We start from the raw sequence: 27,472 nt of genomic DNA, 5'->3' as shown, positions 1-27,472 counted from the left end.
TCAGGAAGAGGAAGAGCGCGGCCAGAGGCGGTGCGGGCGCGCGACTAGCAGGGGCCGGGCCGAGACGAGCGCCGCGCGGGCCACCATGGCCACGGACGAGCTGGCCAGCAAGCTGAGCCGGCGTCTGCAGATGGAGGGCGAGGGCGGCGGCGAGGCCCCGGAGCAGCCCGGCCTGAACGGAGCGGCGGCGGCGGCGGGGGCGCCCGACGAGGCGGCCGAGGCGCTGGGCAGCGCGGACGAGGAGCTGAGCGCCAAGCTGCTGCGGCGCGCCGACCTCAACCAGGGCATCGGCGAGCCCCAGTCGCCCAGTCGCCGCGTCTTCAACCCCTACACCGAGTTCAAGGAGTTCTCCAGGAAGCAGATCAAGGACATGGAGAAGATGTTCAAGCAGTGAGTGCCCGCCCGACCCGGTCCCCCACCCACCCCGCGAACCGGCCTCGGCTCTCGAGCGCCCGAACCCCGCGCCGTCCCGGGACCGATGTGGCCAGCCGAGCTCCCCGAACCCCGACACATCAGGAGTGGGGACTCCGGGCCCCTTCCAGATAATCACGAGGCTTCGGGACCGCCTCCCCACCACGCGTATGGGTCTGGGGACCCGCGGCCCCTGGCACGCGACCCCTCCTCACGGGGACGCTGCCCCCGGTACACCACACGCGCGCACACGTTGTGAGGGACCCCGCGGCTCCTTCTGGTTGAGCATGAGTCCCCGCGAGCCCCCACTGCCACCATACACATGGGTCTGGAGACTCCGGGTCTCCGGCCTAGGACCCCCGCCTTGTTAGGGATGCTTCTCCGCACCCGCGCACGCCGAGATGGAGGACCCCGAGACCTCCCTTTCCCCCTCCCCAGCTACTTGGATTCCCCACCTCCATCCCCAAACACAGGTCAAAAACACCCACCCCACCCCTCAGCGCCTCAACAAAGGTGACCATTCCTTTCACTGGGGTCCTTTCATTTCCTTTGCTTATCTCAGATCCCCCTCAGCGTGGATTCTGGGCCGAGACCCCTCCCCCTCCAGTTATTAAGCATCTGACAGCAAATTGGTCAGAGACCCTTCAGCCCCTCCCACCTCTACTCCCATCCATTCGGTTAGCCAGGACCCCAATCCTTGACCCTCAGGTGATCTCCCTAGGGAGGGACCCCTTCCTCCTTCCCCCCTACTCTGCAGGTATGTACTAGCCCCCCACAACAGTTCCTCCCTCCTCTTGCCCTCAGGACCCGGCTACACCCAGCAGCTTTGCAGCCACTGCCCGACAGCTTTCTGTCAGAAGGCCCCACGACTCCTTGCCCCGCTTCCCTCCCCACACAGGGTCCCTGACACCCCACCCCTTCCTATCTGACTTGGCTGGTTGCTCTCATCCCTGCCTTCATCATATAACTCCACACCCCATGCCCTCAGCAGGTTGGACAGGTACTTCCAGGCCTGTAGGTTTACCCCTCCCCCAACAAAAAAAACTTTCTCTCTCTGTGAAGTGATTAGAGAGAAAGGGTTCCAGGTCCCCTTCTGGTCCATCCTTGGGTTCATCCAGTTGGAGTTGAGATGTTCAGCCACACTGCCCCCCAGGCACAAACGTGGTGGGGGTGGGGGTGAAGGTGCTCAGCCCCCCTCCCTTGGTACTCTTCCCCATCTACTGCCTGTTGCCCATCCCCCCTGCCCCTGGCCCCTGGCCCCTGGAAGGGCAAACAGCCCAAGGGTGTACTCTGGAGTAGATCTGGAAGTGGATTCAAAAGATAGAGCTATCCTGAGGACAAGTCTTAGGTGAGTCAGGAGATTACCACCTACCCTCAACCCCCCACTCCCAGGACCAGCAGCTCAGGGGTGAGAAGGAGGGATGCTAGACCTTGGCTGGAGCAGGAGGTCAGGCAGGCTGGAGATGTGTGCCCAGGCAGTAAGCAGGAAGCCCGGGGAGGGGGTGTTTTGCAATCCCCCCCAGCTTGAGAAAGGCTCTTTCCCACTTCTTACTGCCTGTTGCAGCTGCTGCTTCTGCATTTGGCCCCAATGCAGGGGAAGAGGTTTTGGTTCTCGGACTGGATGGCTTGTCTGAGGGTCAGCCCAGGGGGAAACAGTCCTTAACCCCACTCCGGGGCTCTGCATGGAGACCCCTGGGCCCTGAGGAGCCTGCTTCTTTGACTCCAAGGTCTTGGCTAGGACTTCTTCTCAAGTTTCTTCTTGGCCAAAGACTGGAGATGTCGGGAGAACAGGATTTCAAGGATTCCAGCCCCAACAGAGGTCTGTTAGGAACTTCCTTGTAGAGCCTGCCCCCACCCCAGCCCTGAGTAATGCAAGGGAGGTTATTCAAGTGCCAAGGGACTAAGGAGCTCCGCCATTCATTCCTCCCAGCAGCCCTGTGACATAGAACCATCATCATCACTGTGGTGCAGTTGGGCAGTCTGGGCACAGAGTAGTTAAGTAACTTGCCAAGACCACACAGCTAGAAAATAATGAAGCCAGGATCTGAACCCAGGTCTGTGACTCCAGAACCCATGTTCTTCCCTTCTGGGTTTCCCATCACAGATACCTGCTTCCACGTGGGGAAGCACACTCCTCTAACACCCGCTTCTGAGTTCATGACTGATCTTCTGCTACCAGGGTCCTCCTCCTCTTGGGCTCCCACAGCATCCTGACTCCTGCCCCCAAAAAAGATAGAGCTGTTTGGAAAACCCAGACACGCCAAATGAGCAGGGCCTTGGGGGGCTCCTGCTCAGTTGGAAGGGCTGCGTGACTAGGGGAATGGTCTTGAAGCTGCGTTTGCGGAGCGAGCTCACTTTTTGCAGAGGCTGTTTTTGGTGTTAGTTTGACGAGGAGTACTTTGATGAGGATTGAGAGGAGCTGAACTCCTACAAGCCTCCTCTTGGCACCACTGCTGCTTGCCGGGGCGTTGGAAGGGGTGAGGGGGGCAGGAAGGGGGCAGGGAGCTGGACTTCTAGGGAAGGAAGTGCCGCCCGCCGGGGGCCCTGGCGAGGATGGAAAGCTGCAGGTTTTGTATTCAAGGAAACAAGGCTTCACTGTGCCAGCCCAGCCCAGCCCAGTCCCGGCTGTGAACAGCCAACAGACAGGCTCTCATCGAGGACAAAACCTCCGTTCTGCTTCTGCTGTCCAAGCCAGGCTGCTGCCTCCTGGGTCCAAGCAGGGCCCAAGGATCACAGCCAGGGCTCTGCTGAGAGACTTCCGCTGTGATCTCCTGCTCCCATGGCAGAGGGGAGGGGAGCCTGGCCCTCCTGGGAAGCCGTCCACCAGCACAGCAGAGTGGAGGAGACGAGAGAGGTCAGAGGGAACTGGGAAGCCAGGAGCTAGGAAGCAGGGCTTTGTCGTGTCTCTGCCATTGCATTACCTAGTCTGCCTGCCCCCCCTGGGGCTCAGTCTTCCCATCTGTAAAAGGAGCAGGCTGTATCTGATGATTCCCAAAGGTGACTCAGCAGTGACCTCCTCATTTCTGAGGGGTCCTGAGCCCTTCTGGATGGCAGGACTGCTTTCTCCAGGGTCTTCCGGTTCTTACTTCCAGTGTTCATCAGCAGATACTTCCTGAGGACCAAGATGGAAGGAGAAGCGAGGGGACAGAGGGAAGGTTGGCTCTCTGCCATCGCTGACCTCACGCTGCGGCCGTGTAGTTTCCAGCTAGGAGAGACCGCAGGTGTGGACACCAGCCCTTCTCCCCGTTTTACGGAAGAGAAAACTGAGGCCCAGGACTTTACAAGGAGGGTGGTCCCTGCTTCTTAGGGTGGGTCTCGGGGGCTGACACACGTAAAGCTCTGGCCTGATGCCAGGTACCTGGTGGCACCTGGACTCTCAGTCCTCCCTCTCCTTGTGGCTTCAGGCTGTATGCATCACCTCTAATCCCACCCTCTCCCCACCTCTGTCTGCCCATCCATCCAGGGCTGCCTCTGAACCCTCCAGGCAAGGGGCTACCTCTGGGCTGGCAACAGCCTGCGTGGGGCTCTGCAGGGGTTTGTAAGCCTATACCTGCCAGAGAGGTAGGTGGCCGTGTAATTCTGAACCTGCCGTGGAATCCGAGGAAGATGCCCTAGTTCCCTGCCCTGCCCAACCTCGTCCCCAGCCGCTTCATCTCATGACCCCTTGTGTCAGAGCGGCAGGCTTCCCTCTCTTCTTCCCACCCTGCCCTCCCCGCCTCCCCACCTCCCCACCTGCTCCGCCTCGCTGGTGTCTCCTCAGACTCTTGATGCTCACAGCATCTCCCCCCCACCCCCGCCCCAGTCCTTCCTGAGAGACTAGTAATTAAAGGCAGAGCCCTTGGAGTTTGCCACCCTGAGTTGGAATCCCAGCTTTGGGCCTGGGGGCCAGGCACCTGAACCCTTCTGAGCCTCTTTTCCTCCCACTAGAACCGGGAGAATAATAGCACCCACCTCACAGGGTTGTGAAGTGCTTAACCCAGTGCTCGGCACAAAATAAGAACTTACAAAGTTCCTGTCTTCATCGTGCCCAGCTCTGGTGGTAGTGGCTGGCATGGAGGTCACTCCACAAAAGCCACTGGCTGCCTCCACTTACCCCCTCCCTGCCCCCCGCCCCCCACCACAGAGCTGCTCCGCCTGCACGCTGGCCACAGCCCTCTTGCTTTGGGCTGGAGTGATGGGGACCCAGCACGAGAACTCTCCTTTCCTCCTGCTGAATAGATGCTTTGACTGACAGCTACTTATAGCTTTGATAAATAACAAAAATAGGGAACCGAATTCATTATCACTTAATTACGCGGAAGGCAGGTGGCAGGAAAAACGGGAAGAGCAAAACAGGAGCCCTGGAGTGACACAAAACTAGGTCCCAGCGCCCGCCTGCCAGCGCCCAGCTGGGTGACTCTGGGCAGGGTGCTCCACTTCTCCGAGCCTCAGTTTCCCCTGTGGCTAAAGAACCTGCCGGGTGAAGTTTCAAGGATTAAGTTTAAAAAGTCCTGAGGCTTTGTCAGGAGACCACTGTCATGTCAATGGGCTCTTAAAAACATACATGATGTTTTTGAAAAACATGAAGTCCACCCGTTTGATCCTTCACCAACGGATATTTTGTCAAGTTTCCGGGTGCAAGTTCCAGAGAATTAAGGGGAATATTAAGTTCCTGACCTCAAGAAACTTAAAGTCTCATGGAAAGGAGTGGCATTAGAGGGGCTCGTGGGGTGTAGAGAGGATGGGCCTACAGGGCTAGACATGGAAGGTTCCATTTCTTTATTTCTCTGATGAGGACTGAAAGTTCTCCTGAGAGATGCCATGATGCTAGCTCTCCACAGCCAGCCCCCCGCCCCACGCCCTCTCCTTGTTAAATGGAGCCACCAGGCCCACTTGAGCCTGATGTGTTATTTTTAGGAACTGAATTTAATCCTCATTCCTGCATAGTGAGGTGGGTCCTGTCATTGTACCCATTTGCCAGATGAGGAAATCAAGGCTCAGGGTTATAATAAGTGGTAGGGGCAGGATTAGAACCAGGTCTGCCTACAGGGAGTTCCCGAGGCCAAGTCAGGGCTGTTTGTGGTTGGGGCACAGGGGGCTATCAGGGTTTGGGGGGAACCCCCTGGGGGTTCAGAGGTTGGGTCCTTCCACCTACAGCAGCCAGAAGCCTGGCTTTCTGGGGAGAGACCCCACCCCTGGGGAGGGAGGATTTCCCGGCCTCAGGCCGCCTTCTCTGCTTTTTCTACTTCCCTCCTGATTCTGAGTCACCTCTTCTCTCCCTCCCCCTCCAGGGACTTTTGGTTCCCTTTGGGTTTGTACCTTCCTGCCTTCTGTCCTCTGGGCCTCTGGGTTCAAGGCCTGGCTTAAATGTAGGAGCCTGGCTCTGAGAGACCCAGCCCTGCCCCTGGGGCCCTTTCCGCAGGGCCAGCCCAGCAGGGGGAGGCGGAGTCGCTCTGTGGCCTCAGCAGGGATGGTGCCCACACCCGCTAGCAGCTGAGTTCCCTCTGACTGCAGCCTTTTCCTTGGCTGACTTCCGCTTTTCAGGGACTCCAGAGAGGTGAGTGTTTGGTTCCAGAAGGTGCAGCTAGACGGAACCAGGCCCAGGGACTCCTGTGCTGTGTGGAAACCCGACTGAAGGCTCTTTCCAGCTCCCGGAGCCTCATCTGAGAGAGGACTGCTGTAGCCTCTCCATTCCAGGCACTTCACCTCTTGTTTAATCCTCTCTCAACGTCCTGTAAGAGAACCATCACCCATTTCACAGACAAGAAGACTGGGTCACAGAGACCAGAGACAGGATGTAAACTTGGATCCCTCTGACTCAAAGTCCCTTACACCCCTGGGACCCAAATACAGCACCATCAGCATCACCTAGGGGCTTGTTAGAAACACTGGTGCTCAGACTCCACCCCGAGCCCACTGGATCAGAATCTGTACTTTAACAAAACTCGCCAGCTGTGTTCATGAAGGTTTAGGAAGCCCTGGGCCAGCCCATAGCCGGCTCCCCACCACTTGCCTGAGGCTGATCTCCCCACCACGTTACTTAGTCTGGGCATTGAGGGACTAACAAGATGAGTAGAGGGAAGATGAAGTTAAATAATAAATACTGGGTTGTATTAGACGTTTGGTAAATGTTCTTTGAAATCCCTATTATAATAACTATTATCAAGAGCAGGCAGGGAAGGAGGCGGTGCGGGGGAGGGCTGGGGGAGACCCGCTGCCAATACTACCAGAGAAGGGAGGTGCCCCTTTCAGGGCTGGGGGGCTCAGCATGAGGTGCTTGAACCCGAGGTTAGGATGTCCCTGAGCCCTGACAGCCCCCAGCAGATCGCCATCAGCCTGGCGGGTGCTCCACTTGCTCCTTGGACTTGCTGGAAAGCCGCGGGGCAAGACACACAGTACCCCACATACAATCGCACACCCTCTCCTGGGCTGACACAGGGCAGCAGAGTGAGTGCCAATGTCCGCAGATAGAGGAAGTGGTGAGCCACCGGGCTTTCCCTACATGAGTCATGCAGCCAGGGGGCTGCAGCATTGCAGTAACTGGTGGGCCCTGCTCAGCAGTCATCACCAGGCCTGTGGGCGGGCATCCACCTGCACATGGAGGCAGGCAGGGCCAAGCTGGCCGCAACAGCTAGCAAAGGCAGAATTTTTCTGTTGTCCAGAGTTTTCCTACCCCAAGGAACCTGCCTTCCCATTTTGCAGGACAAAGAATAGAGGCCTAGGAGCCGGTTGGGCCTCCCTAGGCAGGTGGGGAAGACCAGGTCTGTGAATGTGGAGAGTAAAGCCAGGTGGGCCTGGGGGCTCCGTGCGCCATAAACACTGCCCTCTCCAGCTGTCTGTCCTCTTGAGGGGCCATCAGCAAAGCCCTGGGATGGGAATCAGAAGGGAGAGAATTGGGGTCCCCTATGCTCCCATATCAACTGTTCCCACCCTCCCCCTGTGCAACAGCTGTGATGGCTTCTCATTCTGCCACCAGACTGTGCAGCACAGCTGGCGGGTGGGGAGGGTCATGCGTGAGGAGCAACTTTCTCATGGCCAGTTCCAAAGCCAAAATGGGCTGCTATAGGGAAGCAGTGACCTTCCCGTCCTGAAAGGTATTCAAGACACCAAGCAGGAAAACTGCGTTAGGAATCTGACCCTCACAAACGGCTAAATGAGGTGCCCTCTAATATCCCTCCCAACCTGAGTTCCTCTGGTGCAGGCTCTGTAGGCATCAGGACATGGCATAGTAGTTAAAAGTGCCTTTTTCATCTGGCCAGGGTTTCAGTCCAAGGTATGTCCTCACCAACTGTGGGCTTGGCCATGTCACTTCCTCCTAGAGCCTCAGTCTCTTCATCTGTAATATGGGGGTGTTGATGCCAGTTTCGCAGAGTTCTTGTGAGGATGTGACGTAAAACGCCTGGTACGGTGCTTGGCACATAGTGAGTGCTCAGCTAAGAGTAGCCACTAATGATCATATTGTTTTGATGGGGGCGAGCCCTGCACGCCAGGGGAGCCAGCCACTGCTCACCCCTGAGACTCCTGGTTATCAGACCTGGGGGAGGAGGAGCAGCCCGCTGGGTGGGACCTGCAGCCCGATGGGGCGAAGTCTGCCAGGGTGGTGGCCACTCCTCCACTTTCAAGGGCAGCTGGGAGGGGATTTCGTCACCGGCATCCAGGGTGGCAGCTGCCGAGCCCTGCCTGTCGAGCACTATTCAGGGGGAGGTGGGTAGGAATGTGGGCACGGTGCCAGGTGCAGCAGCCTCCCCCCAGTGTGGAGAAAATTGCTGAGCTCCCAGCCCGGGAGCTTTGTTGTCAGTCATCCGGGATGGAGTTGGCCCTCCCAGGCAGGCCCCAAGCCGGGCTCTCAGCCCTGCAGGCTTGAGAATTTGGACCCTCCTTGGGAGAAGAGGGAAGCTGGCTGGCAGGCAGGCAGGGAGGAAGGCTTATAACTAACTTCTGGAATCTTGCAGGTCTCCAGCTGTGTGACCTTGGGCTGCTTGCTACCCCATCTGGGCCCCAATTTCCCTATGGAACACGAAGTGGGTAGACCAGGCACCCAGACAGGTCTTGTGAGCGGACTCCCTCTTCCTGGGTCCTCTGAGCCACCTGCAACCTCAGTTCCAGCTCAGGGAGAGGGCTGAGGGGAAGAGGGTCTTCCCAGCCGGGGATATGCCTGTTTTCCCAGCATCTTAGAACATGATTTTCTCCTGGTTTGCCAGCCGGCGTCCTGCTGGTGGCACAGTGACAGTCTCCTCCTTTGTCACTCACTTCCCTCCCTCTCAGAGGAGGAGCAGGAAGGAGAGTAACCCTGGGCTGAGGCTCCTCACTCCCTCTGCCCAGCAAGAAAGCAAAAGGTTCTGTCCTGCGGTCTCTCACTTCCCCAAGTGGCAGGGTCCTTGAGTCGGGCCTAATAGGGGGAGGGAGGGGGACCCTCAGGAGGGGAAGTTACTGGTCGTCTTGCCCACCCCCTGCCTCTGGGCCAGCCTACAAGCATTTCCTCCCAGCCATGCGCCATCAGGATTGATGCCCGAGGGAGAATCGTATTTTTTTTATCACTGTTATTATTATCATCACCATTTTTATATTATGTGTGCAAAGTACTTAACTAGCATCGGTAGCTGCTATTATAATGAAATCAGCAGGTATAAGCCCATACTGTGTACTGGGCATTTTATATCCATCATCTCCTGTAATCTCTAATCCTAAAGGTAGATGTTAATAATAATTGAGCAGTAGTAGTGCCGTTGTTAGTGAGTATTAATTAAGTACTTATTATGCACCAGCCTCTGCTAAGAATCTGCTTGGATCATCCATTAACCCTTGCCTCAATCCTGAGATGGGTCTGATCACCATGATGTAAAAGGAGGAACTGAGATTCACACAGTCGTGTGACTGGCTCAGGGTCTCCTAGCCAGCAGGTGGCAGAACTGGTGTTTGGGCTCAGATCAGCCTCAGCAGAGGTACTGTGAGCATGAGCCTCCAGGGTTGATCCTAGAACTTGGCTGATCCAGTGACCCAGAGCCCACCCGCATCAGAGCCAGGGCATGTGGTGGATATCTGCTCCCAGGGGGTCTCTTGGGAACAGTCCTCAACTGTGTCGCCACCTCTGGGGGCCCCTCCTCCCACGCCAGCACCTGGCCTCTCCCCGCTTCTGTCACCTCCCCGTGGTGATTGATCCTCTGGCCCTGAGGCCAGCCCCTGCACTGGCCCCATGGGGCCCGGAGCCCGCCCACCTGGGATGGAACCCGGGCCCAGTAATTGATTTATGTTTGATCAGCATCAGCCGTGGTTCAGGCCGCAGTTTGAGCTGCAGCCCAGCCAGGCCTGGCAGCTGCCAGAGACCAAGAAATCTAGAGCCCAAGTTTCTGTCCAAGTTTGGACGCTTTATCTGCACTTCCTCTGAAACGGAGCCACCCCTGGCTGTGGGAGAAACGCTTGAGCAGTAAATAAAGCTGAGGCTCAGGAGGAGCAGGTGGGCGGTAGATAGAGTAGAGTGTGGGACTTGGAAAGATAGGGGTCTGAATCCCTAGCCTGCTGGTTATCGGGCCAGGGCCCAAACCTCTGCAGCCCTTCTTCCCAAATCAGTCACGTGGGGACGTACCTCTGACCTCCCAGGATCGCTGAGCACACAGGTTGTCAAGAGAAAATACCTGGCACGGTAGGAGCTTAGTAGAGATAGCGACACCTCAGGATAGTGTTGGTAGCTGCCGTTGCTGGAGCCAGCTCCATGTGCTGGCCCTGTGCTAAGTGCTTGGCACGTCTGAACCCCCTCGGTCCTCGCAGTCACCCTACAGAAGAGTCACCGTCATACCAGGGGTTCCCAGCATCGGCTGAAAGCTCGAGTGGCTCGGTCTCCTGGAACCCAGGCCATTGCTCCAGCCCTGACTCAGCATCAGTGACGTCATTGGAGCCCGAGTTCAGAAAGAGGCGGGGGCTTTGTTTTCCTTGGGGCCATGAAGAGAGGGGCCCATGTGACTTGCCCCAGGAAAGCCTGACTCCCTCACCGGGCTGCTCCAGTACCTGTCACTAAAAGTCATGCAGCAGCCACCAGCCCCTTACCAACTGGCAAACAGGCTCCAAAGATGGAATCCCGGGGAGGGGGGACGGCGCTCCACCGTACCCGCTCCCAGGGCCCCTCCAGCTCTAAGTGGAGCCTGGACCACGGGATTGTAGGCCTGCCTTACCCTCCCGAGTCCCACAACCCTCTACCACATCCTCTTGCGTCTGCTTCCGCCCTGGCCCTGGCCACTGCCCACGTGGCCCATCTGCCCAGACTCCAGCCCCTTCCCCGCCACGGTGGGGGAAAAGACCTCAGGACCCCCCGTTCCCTGCAGGGTTCCCAGAGACCTGTCTTCCCTGTGCTGCGTCACTTCCAACCACTGACTCACTTGCTCACAAACTATTTATACCCCTTGAACAAATGCTCTGCTTAGTGCTCCAAGCAGACGTCTCTTCTGCTGGCAGCCAAAGATGTGTGGAAGGGGGCTGGGCACCACAAATGTGCAGGCTGATAAGCCCAACTGACGTGGAGTAGAAGCCCTTCCTTTACTGCTGTGCGACCTTGGGCAGGCCACTTAACCTCTCTGAGCCTCTGTCTCTCTGCACCCACAGGTATGATGCCGGCCGGGACGGCTTCATCGACCTGATGGAGCTAAAGCTGATGATGGAGAAACTCGGAGCCCCACAGACCCACCTGGGCCTGAAAAACATGATCAAGGAGGTGGATGAAGACTTTGACAGCAAGCTCAGCTTCCGGGAGGTAAGCCCTGCTCCTCGTGGGGGACAACACTGGGGAACTTAGTGGCCGGGAGATACTAACCCCCCTTTGTCCCTGAGCAACCTTGTCCTTAAACAGCTGCATAGAATGGCTGATAGCTGAATGAATGAGGCTTCACGGATCCTAGGGCAGGTACCAGGGGAGATTCTGAGATGCCTTAAGTGAGAAGGAGGCACATCTGTCCTTCCATGGAGTGAGCACTTATTGAGTGACTTCTGTATACCTGACCTTGTGTGGACTCTGGGAGTACAAAGAAAGGTCCTGTGTTCCAGGGGTCCTGATGTGTAGAGGGGAAGATGTGTAAAGAGTGAAGTAACAGGATGCGATTCAAGAAAAAGGACAGATGGAGGGAGGGACAAGCACCTCAGGTCCGAGAGGAGCCAGGCACTGGGCTGGGTGACTTCACCCTCTAGATCTCCCTCGGGCCTCACTCTGAGACAGGAACCACCAGCAAGCCCATTTGGTGGAGGAGGAAAGCCAGATAGCAGTGGCACATGTCCCCACTCAGCAAGAGTTAAACACCAGGGGGTGGCCCCTGAAGAGACAAGGCTCAGGCCGGGCCTTGGAGAGCTGGCAGGAAGCATAAGACGAGAGCAGGGTGGCCCAGGGCACCTGGAGGAGGCCGAGTCCCAGGGAGGAAGGTGAGGACCTGGGTTCAAATCCTACCCCCTGTCACTTTCTGGTGCTAAGATTTGAGGCAGGCTTTTTCTTGTCTCTCAGCCTTCCTCATTCTGTGAAATGGGCACAGTCATGTACCTTTAAGATTCAGTAAATGGAACTTAGAGCAGATTGGCTGAGCACACACTGAGGATAAAGAGGTAGGTTGAGGCTTTTGATGGGAGCTGAGCATGAACAGAGCAGCCTGCAGTAGCCCCTGCTCTGGGAGGACAGGAGACCGGCCCCAAAGCCTCCCACTATACAGATGGGCAAACTGAGGCCCAGAGAGGGAGGGGCACAGGGACCAGTGCAGGGACACAGAGCACGCAGCGGGGAGAGCCCCGAACTCCGGCTCCCCGTCCTATGAGTGCCGCCTCTTCCCGGGGGAGGCCTGCAGCTGGGCCCTGGCATGGGCAGGCGCCCGGGCCCCTTTCCCTCACTCCCTGACATCACGTGCTGTTCTCCCGCCACAGTTCCTCCTGATTTTCCGCAAGGCCGCAGCTGGGGAGCTGCAGGAGGACAGCGGGCTGCACGTGCTGGCCCGCCTCTCCGAGATCGACGTCTCCACCGAGGGCGTCAAGGGGGCCAAGAGCTTCTTTGAGGCTAAGGTGAGAAATGGGAGGATGTGTGGAGCCCGGGGTGGGGGTGCCCTGACCCTAGCTGGAGGACAGGGGTGGCCGGGGGATTCCAGGACCCTGAGTTAGCTCGCAGATCAGCACTTCCTCTTCCTGTCCCTGCTGAGGCCGCAGATAGGAGCTGGTGAGCTGGCGCCTGGCTGGGCTGGGAGGTCATGGAGCGCCTGGCTTCTGTCCCCACTGCCCCTCCCCCTGAGGCTGTGATCCTTTGTAGCTTCCCCTTTTTCTCCCTGCCCTGCAGGTAGGTAAGGAGTGGTGTGTACTCTTAAAGAGGGGACAGGGACCACTTGGAGCTGCCCCAGCCCTGGCACATGGAGCCACTACCCCAAAGGTCTAGGCCTTAAAGGGTGGGCCTGGGAGACAGCAGAAAAGGCCCAGAGACACAACACTGGCTCCCAGGGCCTCTCTGAGACACCAGCCCCACCAGCCCCAGCTTGGAGGGAGTTTGATGGGTGCCAGAGGCCACTACACGCACAGCACCCTCCTCCTTCAGCACACGCTTAGATGGAGGGGACAAGCATGGATGGCTCCTGGATCCTGCCCTGGACCCCGGGGCCTCTGCCTGTCCTCGTTTCTCCCCCTCCCCTTGTTAGCTAAGAACATTCCTTCTAGCAGCCGCCTCCCACCTCCCTCTGGGCTCCTAGGGTTGAGGCGATGTTTCAGGGCTCATCAGTGGGACCGAGTGTGCAGCTGCGCTTCCCAGGACAGGGGGCGGGGCAAGAATAGCAGCATCAGAAGCTCCCACTTACAGGACCCACGCTGTGCAGCGGCCACTAAATGTATCTTCCCTCGTTTATCCTCCCAACAACCCCATGAGGTCAGTTACTGAGCATCAGGCTCTAAATGGAGAAACTGAACCTCAGAGAGGTGGATGCAGCGCCTGGCACAGGGCCCAGCTAGCGAGAGGCAGCGCTGTGTGAGCAGGGCCAGCGGAACCAGAAGGGGCCTCAGGGAGAGCCCCCTCCAGCGCTGACCCCCGCCCACCCCCACCCCACTCCAGGTCCAGGCCATCAACGTGTCCAGCCGCTTCGAGGAGGAGATCAAGGCGGAGCAGGAGGAGAGGAAGAAGCAGGCGGAAGAGCTGAAACAGCGGAAAGCGGCCTTCAAGGAGCTGCAGTCCACGTTCAAGTAGCGAGGCTGCGCCCGACTGTCTGGCCCTGGCCCCCGGTGCCCGACCCGGCCGGCGAGGGTGGCAAGGGCGGGGAGACTGGAGGCCAGCCTGATCCTTGGCTCTGTCTGAAGGGACCAGGCTACAAAGCTACAGATTGTGAACGAGCCAGCTGAGGGGTCTCCCAGAGCAGCCCAGCCTCTCCCCACTCCCTTCCACTGTTCCTGAGGCCGTGACACCAGCTGTCTCCCCGCCTGGCCCAGCCCTCCCTGGCCCCTCCTGCGTCCCTGGCACCCTGGCTGCCCGCTGCCTGCTCCAGCTGCTCCTGCTCACCACCCAGCTCCCAGCTCTAGGGTGCCCCCTGCTGGTGTGCCGCCCTCCACACACATTCCTCTCCCCCTGAGCCTCTCCCTCTCCTCTCCCCTACAGAGGCCACGTGCCCTTAGCCCCTCCCTAGATTGGGGGAGCGACAGATGGCAAGAATTGTGGCCAGCCCCCTAGAGCTGATCAATGGCACTGGGGCTCCCCACCCCAGCACCTGTTCCTCCGGCCCCGCCTCCTCTCTCTGCTGGAATCAAGGCGGGGCTTCTATCTTGGCCAGGGGGCCCAGGCCCCTGGCACCCCATGCTGACATGGAGACCCCAGCTTTCTGGGGCAGCCAGGCAGGGTGAGGGGGCAGCTGTGCCAATCTACCTCACGGGCCCTGACTCTGCCGGCCATTCCATGGGTCGTGGGCAGGGAAGGCTCTGGGGGCAGAAACACCACTCCCTAGTCACCCCCTCAAACAGCCTGAGGGTCCCCAGGACTCTGGAGGAAGCAGGGTGCAGGGGAGGGGTTGGCCCCTTCATCGGGAAGGAAACCAGCTCGTCTCCATTCTCCAGGAGGCGTCCAAGAAGTGCTTTAAGTGGTTTGCACGGCCCAGGTGGTGGGGAGCAGGGGACCTGGCTCAGCTCTTTCACGCCATTCCTTCCCCAAGTGACACTGACCGCTTTGTCACCAGCAACGGGACCCGTCCTATCACCCCCACCCCTGAGGAAGCATGGGGACCCCAGCCCTCCCCAGGCCCATCCCCAGACGGGCCGTGGCCAAGCCTGTGCCCCCGGCCCCGCCCTCCGCAGCTCCCAGTGTGCTCGCTCACGTGTGTGCGTGTCTGTGTGTGTGTGCGTCTGTGTCGCCGTGTCGTGAAGCTGTGCCCGTCCCCCAGTCCAAACAAGTGAACGGCCACCGAGGCCACAGTTATGCAACTTCCCGTGCGTGTCGTGACAGCGTCACTGCTTTTTAAACTCGGTAACTCTTTATTTTAGTAAAGTGCCCCCACGAGTCCACAAAACTGTTGGACTTGCAGAGGTTTTACTTTTCTGGCCTTAGAATCTGCAGGAATTAGGAGGTACTGACCCCAGTGCAGCAGCCTTGGCCCTGGATTGCGTTTGCCTTAGCGGATATGTTTATACAGATGAATATAAAAAGTTCTTATTCTTTTGGCTTATTGCTTTTTTTTTTCTTTCCTCCCTTCTCACCAAAAAAGAAGAAGAAACTACTTCATTCGGTGGTACGATTATTTTTTTTAACTAAAATAAGATAAAATTCTATATTCTTATGTGTGTGTGGTTCTTGTTGGGGTGGAAGAGGGGAGGTGTTGGAAAGGGAGGGGATGGGGACAAGGTCACCTGGGGACTGGGGCAGTATTTGCTCAGGTGGCTCCTGTATCTTGTCAGAAGCCAGGGAGAAGAGGGAGCTCTTCCTGAAGGGACAGGTTGATTTTAATACTCACCTGCCATCACCGAGGGCTAGCCTGAGCTCTTTACGTATATTAACTCTTCATCTGCACAGCCAGCCCAAGAGAGCAGTGCTGTTTTATTCCCAGATGAGAACAGGGAGACCCAGGCCACTCAGCCCACAGCCCATGCCTCTACCCTGCCTGGCAAGTTCATTCAGAGCAGAGCAGGCACCAGAAGTGGCACCAAGGCCACAGATTCTGGATTGCACTCTAGAGCCCCCAAGACTCTTCCCCCACACACAGATACACCCTAAGCCCCTCCATCACACAGGCTGGGGTGGTAGGGTGCCAAGGAAAGTGTGCACCCTGTGTGACTTTGGACAGACCAGGCTCCCACTGGGTCCCTCTGATGGGCTAAGGTCTCAAGGTCTTCCCAGTCCTTTGGGTTCCAGGTAGGGTGCCCCCCTCTCCCAGATGCAACCTGAGTGGCAGTGGAGGGGGCAGGGTGCAATAGTTTGGCGTTAGGTTGTATACCACTGCCCCCAGGTGGACATGGATGGTACTACAGCAGCCAGGATGCCCTCCCCCACTGGCTTCCTTATAGGCCCTGCCTGGAGAGGGCTGCGTCTTTGAAGTGTATTTCCTTCCACCCCCACTTGCCACCTGCTGCCTGAGATGCCACCATCATTACCACCACATGGGTTAAGCATTGCCTTTCAGTTGCCTTCCCAAGGGAAGAATATCAGAATCCCTGACAACTTAGCAAATAGGGAACCCTAAAATTCCAACGCCAGAGCCCCCACCCAGCTGGCCCGGCAGTGGATGTGAGCCTCGGGCCCTTAGCATGTGAGAGACAGGAGCCAGTAGTCCCATGCCAGGCCTTCCACCAACAGATCCAGGTGGGAGGGGCCCCCAGCCTCGCCCTGCACAAGACCCCCCCGGCTCCCAGCCCAGGCAGAGGACGCGGGTCGAGGAACGAAGAGGGACTAAGAGTGGGAAAGGGAGACTGAGCCCTTATAAGCCTGCCCACGTCCCATCCCCTCAGTAAGCCTTCCTCCCGCTGAGTCCCGAACCCCCGACTCAGCGCCCAAACCCTCTCTCTGAATGCCTAGTCCTTTCATTTCGTTTTGAGGAGAAACCCTGCCAGCCCTCCTTCATGGGCTTCATCCAAGATGTAACAGCTGCCACCCGAGAGTGCTGTCCCAGCAACCAAAAATTAGGGGCTGTATCAGTGGCACCTGCCCTGTTTCTCAGGCTCTCACCACCACCACCCCCAATTCCCAGCCTTGGCATTGCTTCTCCTGACATTGCCCTCACCTGACCCCAGCCTCTGCCAAGTAAGTCACGCATGGTTATTTTTCCCGCGCAGTCTGGCCCTGAATGGCTGGGGGACATTAAGTGCCCAGATCCTGGGAGGCCCCACTCCAGGCCCTGGATAGGGGTGGGGATTCCAGCATCCTCACACTCTCAAGTCCTCAAGTTCACTTCGGGCATGGAATCTGCAGAGAAGGGACTCTCTCCCACCTGTACCCCATCAAGCTCCCACCCAGAACTAATCTCTTCTCATGCAGGGGCTCCCAGCTCGTGGCCCAGAACACTGCAAGGAACACTTATCACCCTGCCCAGCAGGGAGCTCCAGTGGTGCTGAACAGAGTCTTATTATCTCTGTGGTTCCAGCCCCAGCACACCACCCACACACAGGAGCTGCTCAGCGATTGTGGGAGAAATGCATAAATGAATGAATGAATGAATGACTTCTGCGTACCTGGTAAGTCAGTGCCTCACAGTCTGCGCAGGCAAAAGAATCACTTTTTTTTTTTAAAGAGTCACATTTCTAAGTACTCAAGTCCATCTAACCCCAAGCTCCCTGCCCTCCAACCACAGGAAATCCACTCGCCCAGGGCTCCCCCTCAGCTGCTACTTGCCAGCCCTCCTGGGCTGCTTCTTCAGTCTTGGTTACATGACCAGAAAATCAGGTCAACTAACCAATGTCACCGCTGTAACTTTAGGCAGTTTGAGCCCCTGGAGTAGCAGCATCCTCTGACCAACTGCTCCCTGCACCAGGGCCAGGTCAGAGCGGGTTGGCACTAGCTGTGCCCACGCGCAGAGGCAGCTCCCACCTCTGCCCAGCTGCTCACGGTGAGAACAGTTTTCCCCCTGGCTACCCCAGGGCACAGCTAAAGGCATCTCTAGGGCCCATAAAAGGTGTTCACGATGATCACAGAACACTCCCCAAAGTCTCTCTCAGCCCTTTAGTTGTACACAACCTGACATGAGGAGGGACCACAGCCAGGGCCCAGCTGTCTGTCCATACGGTGGGCACAGCGTGCCTGGAGCCCGCGATACCTTGAAGGCCCACAAAAATGTTCTGGTTTTTTTTTTTTTAATCAACAGGGAAAAAAACAAATAGAATCCAAACTGGATTATATTAGTCTCTATACCCATGAAATCTTAAAACATAATTTTCAATATTTTTGAATGAAGGAAAGGCCCCCGAACTGTAAGAGGGCCCGGTGATGGTCCAGACTCAGTGACAGCTCACATGAGAATCAGATGACAACAACAACAATAATAGTAACAAACCAACACTTACAGGGAGCTTGCTGTATGCCAGGCACTCCTCACAATAGCCCTAGGAGACAGGTACCGTTTTTTTTACCTCCATTTTACAGATGAGGGTATAGAAGCCCAGAGAGGTTGAGTCACTAGCACAAGGTCACACAGCTAGGAAGCAATGGCAAAGCACTCAACATCCCATCTTCAGCATCCGAAGCAGAAGAAGGTGACCTCAGTTTTCTCCAAGTACAATTATTGGTGCTGCCTTACGTAAAGGACCCCAGCTGGTAAATGTCTCAAAACAAGGAATTTCCCCTAAAAGCTGATGCCGTCTGTACCTTCCAGAGCAGCCAGCAACCTCCTTCTCCAAAAAAGGTCAGTTTCTCTGGGAATATTCCAAAAATGAAAAACAGTGACTCTTTATCTCCACCTGTGTGCCTGTGCATTTGTGGCTATTTCTATATTTGGGTGCATATTTGAGTGTGTGGATCATGGCTCCGCAGCTGACTGCGTACAACGGAATGCCTTCTGTGTGTGACACTGATGTGTGCACACCGGGGGATACAGAGGCCCGCATGTGTGTATGTGTCCCTGTACACCTGTGTATCCAATTAATCACTTTCCCAAGTTGTTCAAGAGAAACTGAGGCCCAAAGAGGTTGCCCAAGGTCTGGGGTCCAGCAAGTCACTGACTGAGACAGAAATCAGTTGTCTTGTTTCTTGCCTCTCAAACCCTGCCAACCCCCAAGACCCCCCTAGCTCAGCCCCAATCTCTTTATGATGTTAGTCCCCAGCCAGGGTGACCCTTTGCAGAGTCTGGTGACCAATAGCTCTGCATCTGAGGCGTGGTGGGCAGCAGCCACTGTCCAACCTCTAGAACGCAACAGAAAGTTCCCTGAGGTCCCCCAGACGCCCCAGGTCTGGGGCCCGAGGTCATCACAGCAGGGCAGACCCCTTCCCACTCCCTGACACTCGCTGTCTCTCTGTTGCTGCTTGTTTAATCAAAACGTTACTAATTTTTATGCGTGCAAAGTAACACATGCTTATTTTTAAAAAGGATGTGAACTGTAAAAACATGTGATTTGGAGTCCTCCTCCGCCCCCCATCACCACCATGACTGGCAGCGTGCAGAGCGTTCTGGATTCCTTTATTGGGAAATAATTCCTAAGGTGACCAGTAGGCTCGGCTCAGAGAACAACTTCTGAGGAGGAGAGGAGAGGGGAGGGGAGGGGAGGGGAGGGGAGGGGGAGGAGGAGGAGGAGGAGAAGGAGAAGTCAGGCCTCGGGCCAAACAGGATACATCAGACGCTCCCCAAAACTGCCGGGTGCTTGGTGGAACCTCTGGGCACACACCACAAACCCAGATCTGCACTCGACCTTGACATCCATGTCATGGAATCTTAGGACTGAAAGGAGCCTGAGCTGGCCCTACCCGCCCATTTTAGAGACAGGAGACTGAGGGTCCTGCAGGGAGACAACTGACCTGGCTCCACATAGGAATTTGGCCAACCAAGCACCTTCCAGGGTGTGCCTGGGCCTCAGCCTTTGTCCACAGCTTGGGGAGGAGGTGCTGGAGGGCAGAGGGTACCCCAAGATTAGAAAATATTAGTTGAATGAGGGGAAAAGACAAAGTCAGGAAGCCAATAAAGAGCTACAAAGGCAGAGAAGGAAGCATTTGACTTCAAATCATGGTTCTGTTGTGGCCCATCCTTCCTGACCCTCGGAGTCTCAGCTCCGTCTTCCACTGGAGTGAGTGTGTGTGTGTGTGTGTGTGTGTGTGTGTGTGTGTGGTCTTTATCAGGTGAATGTCTGTGCCCTCCGCACAAAGTCAGGGACTGTGCTGTCTTGTATCCCTGGGCCCAGCACAGGCCTGGCACGTGTAGCTGCTCAAGAAGAATTTTGGATGGAACAAATATGCCAGCCACTGTGCTTAACACAAGGAACTGGCAGTGATAAACACGGCTGCTGCCCTCAAGGGACTTAGTCTATTTTAAGATGACATTTTGCTTTTTATCGTCACTTATTTACCAAACAGAAACAGGCTCACAGACATAGAGAACAAACTTATGGTTGCCGGGCAGGAAGGAGGTGGGAAGGGATAAATTGGGAGTTCGAGACTTGCAGAGACTAACTACTACCTATAAAGTAAATAAACAACAAGTTTCTTCTGTACAGCACAGGGAACTATATGCAATACCTTGTAGTAACCTATGGTGAGAAAGAGTATGAAAAGGAATCTATGTACGTATATGTATGACTGCAGCGTTATGCTGCACACCGGAAATGACACAACATGGCAAACTGAGAATACTTCAGTTAAAAAGAAGGCAAATTAAAAAACATTTTTTTGTGTGGGGGAGGTAATTAGGTTTATATATTTACTTGTTTTCTTAATAGAGGTACCGGGGATGGAACCCAGGACCTCATGCCTGCTAGCTAGGCATGCACTCCATCACTGAGCTATACCCTCCCCCAGGAAGGTAAATTTAAAAAAAGAGATTATCATAGAACCAGTTGGGTTTATTATTGCCGTGTAAAAAGCTATCACTAAACTTAGTGATTTCAAGCAATCGCTTAGTATTCTCTCTCCTAGTTCTGGGGGTTGCCTGGGCTCAGCTGGGTGGCTCTTGCTTAGCGGTTCTTGTGCTGCTTCAGTGGGATGGCAGCTGGGGTGACATCATCTGAAGGTTCCCCAGGCCCCCTCACACGGCTGGCAGGAGATACGGCTGGGTGGCTGGGAGCTCACCTGGGCCGTGGACCAGACTGTGCTCCTGACCTCTCCACACGGCTCGGTTTTCTCACAGCAGAGACTGGGCTCCCGGGGACAGCGGCCCAAGAGCAAGAGTTCTTAGAGAAAGAAAGTGGAAGCTTCCAGTCCTGTGTGCACTGGCGGAATCAGCTTTGTCATCTTTAATGAGGGGACAAGAGCGTCTACTTCATGCCGTTGGGAGAAATTAAGTGATTGCAAGAAGAATTAAGCATAGTACCTGGCACATAGTAGGTGCTCAATAAACGACAACTAAAAAGAATGAGTCAGGCCAAGCAGAGTGGCGGGGCCCCCCAAACCTGCAAACCTCAGGGTTTGCTCTGTCTCAGGATAATTGGGAACTCCAGGCCTCCAAGCCAGCCCCATCTCCTGCCTAGATTAAACAGTAACCACCCAAGGTCAGGGAAAGGGCCTTGGCAGAACAGGTTTCTTCCAAGGGGTGTCTCAGCCTTGACAAGGTGAGCCCACCCCACTCCTGCCTATAAGTGCACCCCTGGCCACCTTGACAGCCACTCGGTCCTGAGCACGCACAGCATGTTGGGCATCACAGTCCTTGCCGCGCTCCTGGCCTACGGTAAGCTGTGGGTCAAGGTAAGCTGTGGGTTGGGGACCAGCTGCAGCCAGCAGCTGGCCTCCTGGGGACAAGGACAGGGCAGGGGACCCCTGCTCTCCAGGACTTTAGGAAAGGAGCTTTGGGATCCAGTGTGGGTTCAGATAATACTAACCAGCTGTGCATCAGACGAGCTGCTTGCCTGCTGGGCATCTCTGCATCCTTATCTGCAAAAGAGGCCTGATGCTCTGACCTCCCCAGGGTGAGGATTAGCCATGAGGCGGGGAAAGCACAGAGCGAGCCCCAGGACATAGTAGGTGCCTCACCTTGGGTCACCCTGGGGCCTATCTTTCCCAGCATCAGCCTCTCTCCTTTGGGGATTCTTTGCTCCCCCAAGTTGGTGGTTCTCTCCCAGACTGGAAATCAAGGAATTTGGCTTGAATGTCACTCACTCTCAGCAGATCTGGACAAGCCACTCTCTAAAGCTCACTGGCTGTTTTGGCAAATGAGAGCACTTGATTAAGAGTCCTCCAGGTAACAATTACAACAACAGTAATAGTAATGGCCATTCTTGTTTGCTACGTGCCAGGCACTGTGCTAAGCCTTTGACATTCAGGAGCTAATTTGAGCCTCACAACAACCTTGAAAGGCAAGGTCTGCCAATGCCTCCGTTTTCCAGATGAGGACCCCGAGGCTCAGGGACGCTCAGTATCTTGCCCAAGACCATACAGCTGGCTAGTGGCAGAGCCAGAATCTGACTCTGGGCCTGTCTCGCTGCCCAGCACACGCTCTTGACCGCTCCACCCAGCTCCCCGGCTATGACAGTCTGGAACCCTGTGGATTCAATTCTCATACCCCTCTATGTGCTATGGCCTAAAAGGGGTGAGGATGAAGGACACAGGTGTACCTGGGCCCTCACACACCCGCCAGCCTCCTTTGACTTCCCTTCAGTGTGTTAAGCATTCCCTTTGCACCAGGCCTTTTGCTAAGCTGAATGCGTGCATCATCTAATTCAGCACTCAGGACAAACTTACCAGGTTAGTGCTATTCTTCCCATTTCACAGAAAAGGAAGTTAAGGCCAGAGAACCTAATGTCTTCCCCAAAGTCATACAGTGAAAGCTGAACCCACGTCTGTCCAGCTCCCAAATTTGCGCCCTTTCCACCTGTCTCTTCCCCAAAGCAATGCCAGCCTGGCTCACCTGTGATTTCCCTCTCCTGTCTCCCCCAGCCTCCAGCTGCGGGGTCCCCCGCTTCCCGCCCAACCTATCAGCCCGAGTAGTGGGAGGAGACAGTGCCATTCCCCACAGCTGGCCCTGGCAGGTAAGTGCGCTGCGGCAGGTGTGGGAGGCAGGGTGGAGAGAGGGGTGGGGAGAGGGTCCCGGGGGCTGACATGTGGCCCTTCCACCTCCTCCTCCAGATCTCCCTCCAGTACCTCAGTAGTGGCACGTGGAAGCACACCTGCGGTGGCACCTTGATCAGCCCCAGTCATGTCCTCACAGCTGCTCACTGCATCAGGTGAACGGGATGGGCGAACGCACAGACAGCCCACCATCACCTGGAGCGGGAACTCAACGATGCTTTCACTGAGCACCTGGCATCCACTCCAGGCGCTGGGCTGAATAAGCTACTCATATCCAGTAACTCGGTTGCTCATTTATTCATCCAACAAGTATTTTTTGTGCACCTACTATGTGCCGGGGAACACAGCAGTGAGGACACAATCTGTGCTCCCAGGGAGCTTATATTCTAGTGGAAGGCAGAGCAACAGACCCTTAAATGAGTAAATATATGATGTATTAAGCGGCAATGAAGGAAAATAAGGCAAGAAGAGGATAAAAAGTGTGAGGGCTTCTATTTTAAATGACGTGGTCGGGGAAGCTCTCTCTGGAAAGGGGATATTTGAGCAAAGACCTGAAGGAACTAAGATAAGAAATCTTTGGTCTGGGGGAAGAGTGTTCCCAGTGAAGGGAATAGCCAATGCAAAGCCCTGGAGGTGGGAGCCTGTTGGTATGTTTGAGAAATCAGGTGGAAGCCGGTGTGGCAGGAACAGATTGTGAGAGGGGAGAGGAGGAGGCGGTTAGAGGGCAATGCAGGCAAGATCACACAGGCCAGAAGCAATGTGGACTGGTTCATTCCCATAGCAGCCCTGGGAGGGGACTTCCAAAATTATCTCCGCCTTACAGACGAGGGAAGTGAGGCCTGAGCCCAACCACCTAGGAGTCAAAGTGGACTTGACTCCAAGAGCAGGGTCCTTATCCCGTGCCCTGGGAAGGGTCGACAGAATGAACACTCCCTTTTCCCAAACCATTCCCGCCGTGACGGCCACTTCCCTGTCCACCCCCCTGGCCAGTGGAGGCAGGAGGCCACCCTGACTGGTCCCCTTGCTCTGTTCAGCAACACCCTGACCTACCGCGTGGGCCTGGGGAAGAACAACCTGGAGGTGGAAGATGAGGAAGGCTCCGTGTACGTGGATGTGGATACCATCTATGTCCACGAGAACTGGAACTCGTTTCTGATTCGGTGAGTGCCCAGTGGACAGTCTCATGGCCCCTGGGGCAGCTCAGAAGAAGGGTGGGTCTCTGAGACGGAGCTGGAGCCTGTCCCTGGACCCCATCCCATCCTCACCCCGAACAGCCAACAGATGACGTCTTTACCCAAAACGGCTAAATGCTAAGTGGAGACAGATACCCCTCCCACCCCCGTCATTGGTCAAGGGTCCTTGGAAAGTACACAGGGAATAAAGACCCCCAGGCCCCTGCAGTATTTTGCCTGAAGTCTCTCAGCCAGAGGATGAGCCAGCACTCATCTTTATTGATGCCTACTGCATGCCTGCAATACACAATTTATATGCCATCTCCTAGTTAAGCCTCACAACAGCCCTACACAAGGAACTGAGGATCAGAGAGGTTAAGGGATGTGTCCCAAGTCACACAGCTCAGTACATACGTGGCAGAACTAGGAATCAAATCAAGTCTCTCTAGGGCTGTCCGCTTTTATTCTGGCAACATGAGAACATTGAAAATTGCATCTGCAAGTATCTTTATCATTATCATTTCCAATTTGCTTTAGTTTAATTTCACGCACACCCCTTGGAATACTTTTGTGCTTGTCCCCTCTGTTAAGCCTTTCATGACGTGAAGACACAAGTCGGGGAAGAAGCTACATCTATGGGGCAGGTGATGGTGTTAGAAGCTGGATCATTTGTCCCCAAGCATCTCTGTCTGCCAGTAAGAAGCTGGCGGTCCAGGATGTTTACAGAGGACCCCTGGTCACACTTGGTCTGACCCCCAACTCACAGCCCAGGCTTCTTAGCACTGGCTTGGGCGACCAGAGCCCTCCTGGCCATTCACCACGTCCACTTTGGATTCCAGCAACGACATTGCCGTCATCAAGCTGGCGGAGTCTGTGGAACTGAGTGACACCATCCAGGTGGCATGCCTGCCGAAGGAGGGCTCCTTGCTGCCTCAGGACTACCCCTGCTACGTCACGGGCTGGGGCCGCCTCTGGAGTGAGTACCCGCCCCCGGCAAATCATGAGAGCCTTCCTGGAGGAAGCGGCTCCCACAATAAATACACTGCCCGCATTTGCCTACCAGTTTTCCCTTTGGCCTAAACGTCTTCACATCTTCTTAAACTTTACAGCATTTATTAAGCACATGCCCTGTGGCAGTCACTCTAACAGGTGTATACAACGGGTGTTATGAGAATTAAATGGATTAGAATTTGTCAAGGGCTTAGAGCAGGGCCAGACACACACTAAGTGTCATGGGAGTGACTATTAAATAAGTGAAACTAATCATTGTGGGGTGGGGGATCAGGTCTCCTGGTGTGCCGCATCCCAGATAAATTCCAGCTGAATTAAAAGGTTAAATGCAAAGAAACAAAACTACAGAAAACTTAGAGGAAAATGCAGATCAATACTTGGAAAATGTAGGGGTGGGAAAGACCTTTAAGTGGGTGACACCAAGGGCAGAGCACTGCATGGAAATGACTGACAGGTAAAAGCCCAGAAGCCAAATGAAAGACTACTCAACTCAGTGGTTACTCCCTGAGGGTTTTCCACCGGTTGGTTCTGCCTCCAGCCTGCTCTCCCTTCCCCGCCCTTGGAGGGGTCCCTACCCCTAACAGTTTGGGACCATTGGCTCAGAGTCTCGCTTCTCCATTAAGGGCCTGTATGTGGGGCCCACAAAGTCTAGCCAGAACTCGCCCAGGGCCTGCCCCGGCCCCACCCAGTCCTCTGTTCCCTGGAGGCCTGGGGCTGGACTGGAGCTGGGGCTGCCTGGGCTGACCCCCGGTCACCACCGGCTCTCTCGCCAGCCAATGGCCCCATTGCCGACGAGCTCCAGCAGGGCCTGCAGCCCATAGTGGACCATGACACGTGTACCCAGAGAGACTGGTGGGGCAGCACGGTGAGGGACACCATGGTGTGCGCCGGGGGCGACGGCGTCATCTCAGCCTGCAACGTGAGTGTCAAGGCGCCGCGCCCCATCCCTCCTGTAGGTGGCCGAGCGGACGGGCCCATGAGGAGGGCCGAGGAGTGGGAAGCGGGCAGACCCCATAGGAGTCCTCTCCCTGGGGGGGGGGGGGAACCTGAGCGCTGGTTGGGCCCAGAAGGCTTAGGAGAAACCTGTCACTGTCCCCCTTCCCCTCCCCCACCAGCACCATGGCGAGAGCTGAAGGTGAGTTGAACGTGAGTCTCTGAGTCCAAGTCCCGGTCCCACCACTTAGCAGCTGTGCAACCTTGGGCAGGCTGTTTGACCTCTCTGAACTTCAGTTTTCCTGTCTATAAAATGGAGCAAGAGTAAGCACAGGGCTGCTGTGAGGACTAAGTGAGTCTAACACACATAGAAGAGACTTCACTGAAGTCTGAGCACAGGTGCCTTCAGACCGTCAGCCCCACTGGTCCAGGGAGACAGAGGACTCGGGGTCTCTGACACAGAACTGAGAAACATCTAGGACAATCAGGGACTGTCATGTTTTCAAACACACGGCCCTCTCCCTACTCCCTCCTTCCTCATTTTCCTGGGTCTCCAGCTCAGACCCCAGCACCCTCGCCTCTCTGGGCAGCTCAGAATCCTGGGCATGGTGACCTGAACAGCTAGAGGAACCAAGGCACAGAGAGGGTTCTCATTTCAAGATCACACAGCAAACCAAGAGCTAGTCTGACACCCCAGGGCGTCCCAGAATGAGGCCAAGTCACCCCAAACCACGTCTTCTCTGCCTCCCTCACTACAGACAGGCTGAGGCCAAAACAGGGGGTCCCAAGGCTGAGAGGCCAATCCACATACCCCACCCTGACTGGCCGCAGCTTCCCGAGCCTCGTTCTCACACCTACCTGGTCTGGTGCAGGGGGACTCGGGCGGCCCACTGAACTGCAAGGCCGAGAGCCGCAGCACCTGGGAGGTGCGGGGCATCGTCAGCTTCGGCTCCGGGCTGGGCTGCAACACCCTCAAGAAGCCCACGGTCTTCACCCGTGTGTCCGCCTACATCGACTGGATCAACGAGGTGGGTGTGCTTCCCAGCCCTCCTTCCCACACCCGCCGACCCCTCACCCTCTCTCACTCTTCCCTCATTGTTCATTCATCCATCCACTCACTCACTCGTTCAAGAAGTGTTGATTAAGTGCTGACTGTACACAGGTGCCCAGATGATTGCAGTGGAGATCACGGTCATTAACTTCCCCACCCCTTCATCCATTAGCTTCATACTTATGTCCTGACCCCAGGCTCCACACCAGTGCTCCCTAGAGTGAAACGTGGCCCCAGGAGAGCAAGGCCCAGCAAAGGAGAGGGGATGACGTGGTTGGCCGTATATGTCTTAAGGGTGAGGGGACAGAGGGTCACCTGGGCTGAGGGCTTTACCCCGGGAGCAGGATGTGTCCTGAACCCACATGCACAGTGGTCTGAAATGATGAGGAAGCCAGACCAGCCTAGCTTGGCAAGGCCCGGGGCTGTCTGCCGTGTCCCCTGTTCCTACCCTCCTGGCAGAAACTTGTGCCTCCCAGAGTCCCTCACTCTGTTCTCTGCTCCTCCAGAAATTACAGCTGTGATTCATCCTTGGGAGCCAAGACCGCAAATCCCAGCACCCGCAATAAAGCTCCTTTCCCCTTAAGCCGCCTGCATTCTTGCTTTGCACGCCCTCTGCGGGTTCCGGGCTCTCCAGGCTGCCCCGGTCCACACCAGGGATGCACAGAGCCTCAGCCAGGCTGGCTAGGCCTTGGAGGGAGCTGCTGAGGATGCTGGAGGGGGGCTCCCAGGAAGCCACCTGGTGCCCAAGGGGATATGAGTTAAGGATACTCCAGACACTCGTCCCTCAACATCTCATAAGCTGTGAAC

General features: G+C 56.1%; 2 protein-coding genes across 2 annotated transcripts; both read left to right on the top strand.

Moving 5' to 3' along the window:
- Positions 1-2: 2 nt before the first annotated feature.
- Positions 3-15,138, top strand: EFHD2 (EF-hand domain family member D2). Its single transcript, XM_015237551.3, has 4 exons — positions 3-390; positions 10,984-11,131; positions 12,280-12,414; positions 13,442-15,138. Exons 1-4 carry the CDS (start codon positions 86-88, stop codon positions 13,571-13,573), a joined length of 720 nt encoding a protein of 239 aa, XP_015093037.2. The 5' UTR covers positions 3-85; the 3' UTR covers positions 13,574-15,138.
- Positions 15,139-21,104: 5,966 nt separating this feature from the next.
- CTRC (chymotrypsin C) lies at positions 21,105-27,245 on the top strand. The gene is made up of 8 exons (XM_006196677.3): positions 21,105-21,161; positions 22,367-22,458; positions 22,556-22,653; positions 23,533-23,658; positions 24,510-24,646; positions 25,455-25,600; positions 26,487-26,642; positions 27,172-27,245. Exons 1-8 carry the CDS (start codon positions 21,122-21,124, stop codon positions 27,184-27,186), a joined length of 810 nt encoding a protein of 269 aa, XP_006196739.1. The 5' UTR covers positions 21,105-21,121; the 3' UTR covers positions 27,187-27,245.
- Positions 27,246-27,472: the final 227 nt, after the last annotated feature.

The sequence above is a fragment of the Vicugna pacos genome, chromosome 13 (genome assembly GCF_048564905.1).
Source record: "Vicugna pacos chromosome 13, VicPac4, whole genome shotgun sequence".
Taxonomy (NCBI): domain Eukaryota; kingdom Metazoa; phylum Chordata; class Mammalia; order Artiodactyla; family Camelidae; genus Vicugna; species Vicugna pacos.
The sequence above is the reverse complement of the archived record's forward strand: the minus strand, read 5'-3'. Positions and strand labels throughout refer to the sequence as shown.

What these genes read in the sequence shown, in the direction of transcription:
- EFHD2 (XM_015237551.3), top strand. Translation starts at nt 86, where the DNA reads ATGGCCACGGACGAGCTGGCCAGCAAGCTGAGCCGGCGTCTGCAGATG. An exon ending in ATGGAGAAGATGTTCAAGCA is followed by an intron (nt 391 to 10,983) that starts GTGAGTGCCCGC and finishes CTGCACCCACAG; the next exon opens with GTATGATGCCGGCCGGGACG. An exon ending in GCAAGCTCAGCTTCCGGGAG is followed by an intron (nt 11,132 to 12,279) that starts GTAAGCCCTGCT and finishes CTCCCGCCACAG; the next exon opens with TTCCTCCTGATTTTCCGCAA.
- CTRC (XM_006196677.3), top strand. Translation starts at nt 21,122, where the DNA reads ATGTTGGGCATCACAGTCCTTGCCGCGCTCCTGGCCTACG. An exon ending in TGGAACTCGTTTCTGATTCG is followed by an intron (nt 23,659 to 24,509) that starts GTGAGTGCCCAG and finishes TTTGGATTCCAG; the next exon opens with CAACGACATTGCCGTCATCA. An exon ending in GGGCTGGGGCCGCCTCTGGA is followed by an intron (nt 24,647 to 25,454) that starts GTGAGTACCCGC and finishes CTCTCTCGCCAG; the next exon opens with CCAATGGCCCCATTGCCGAC.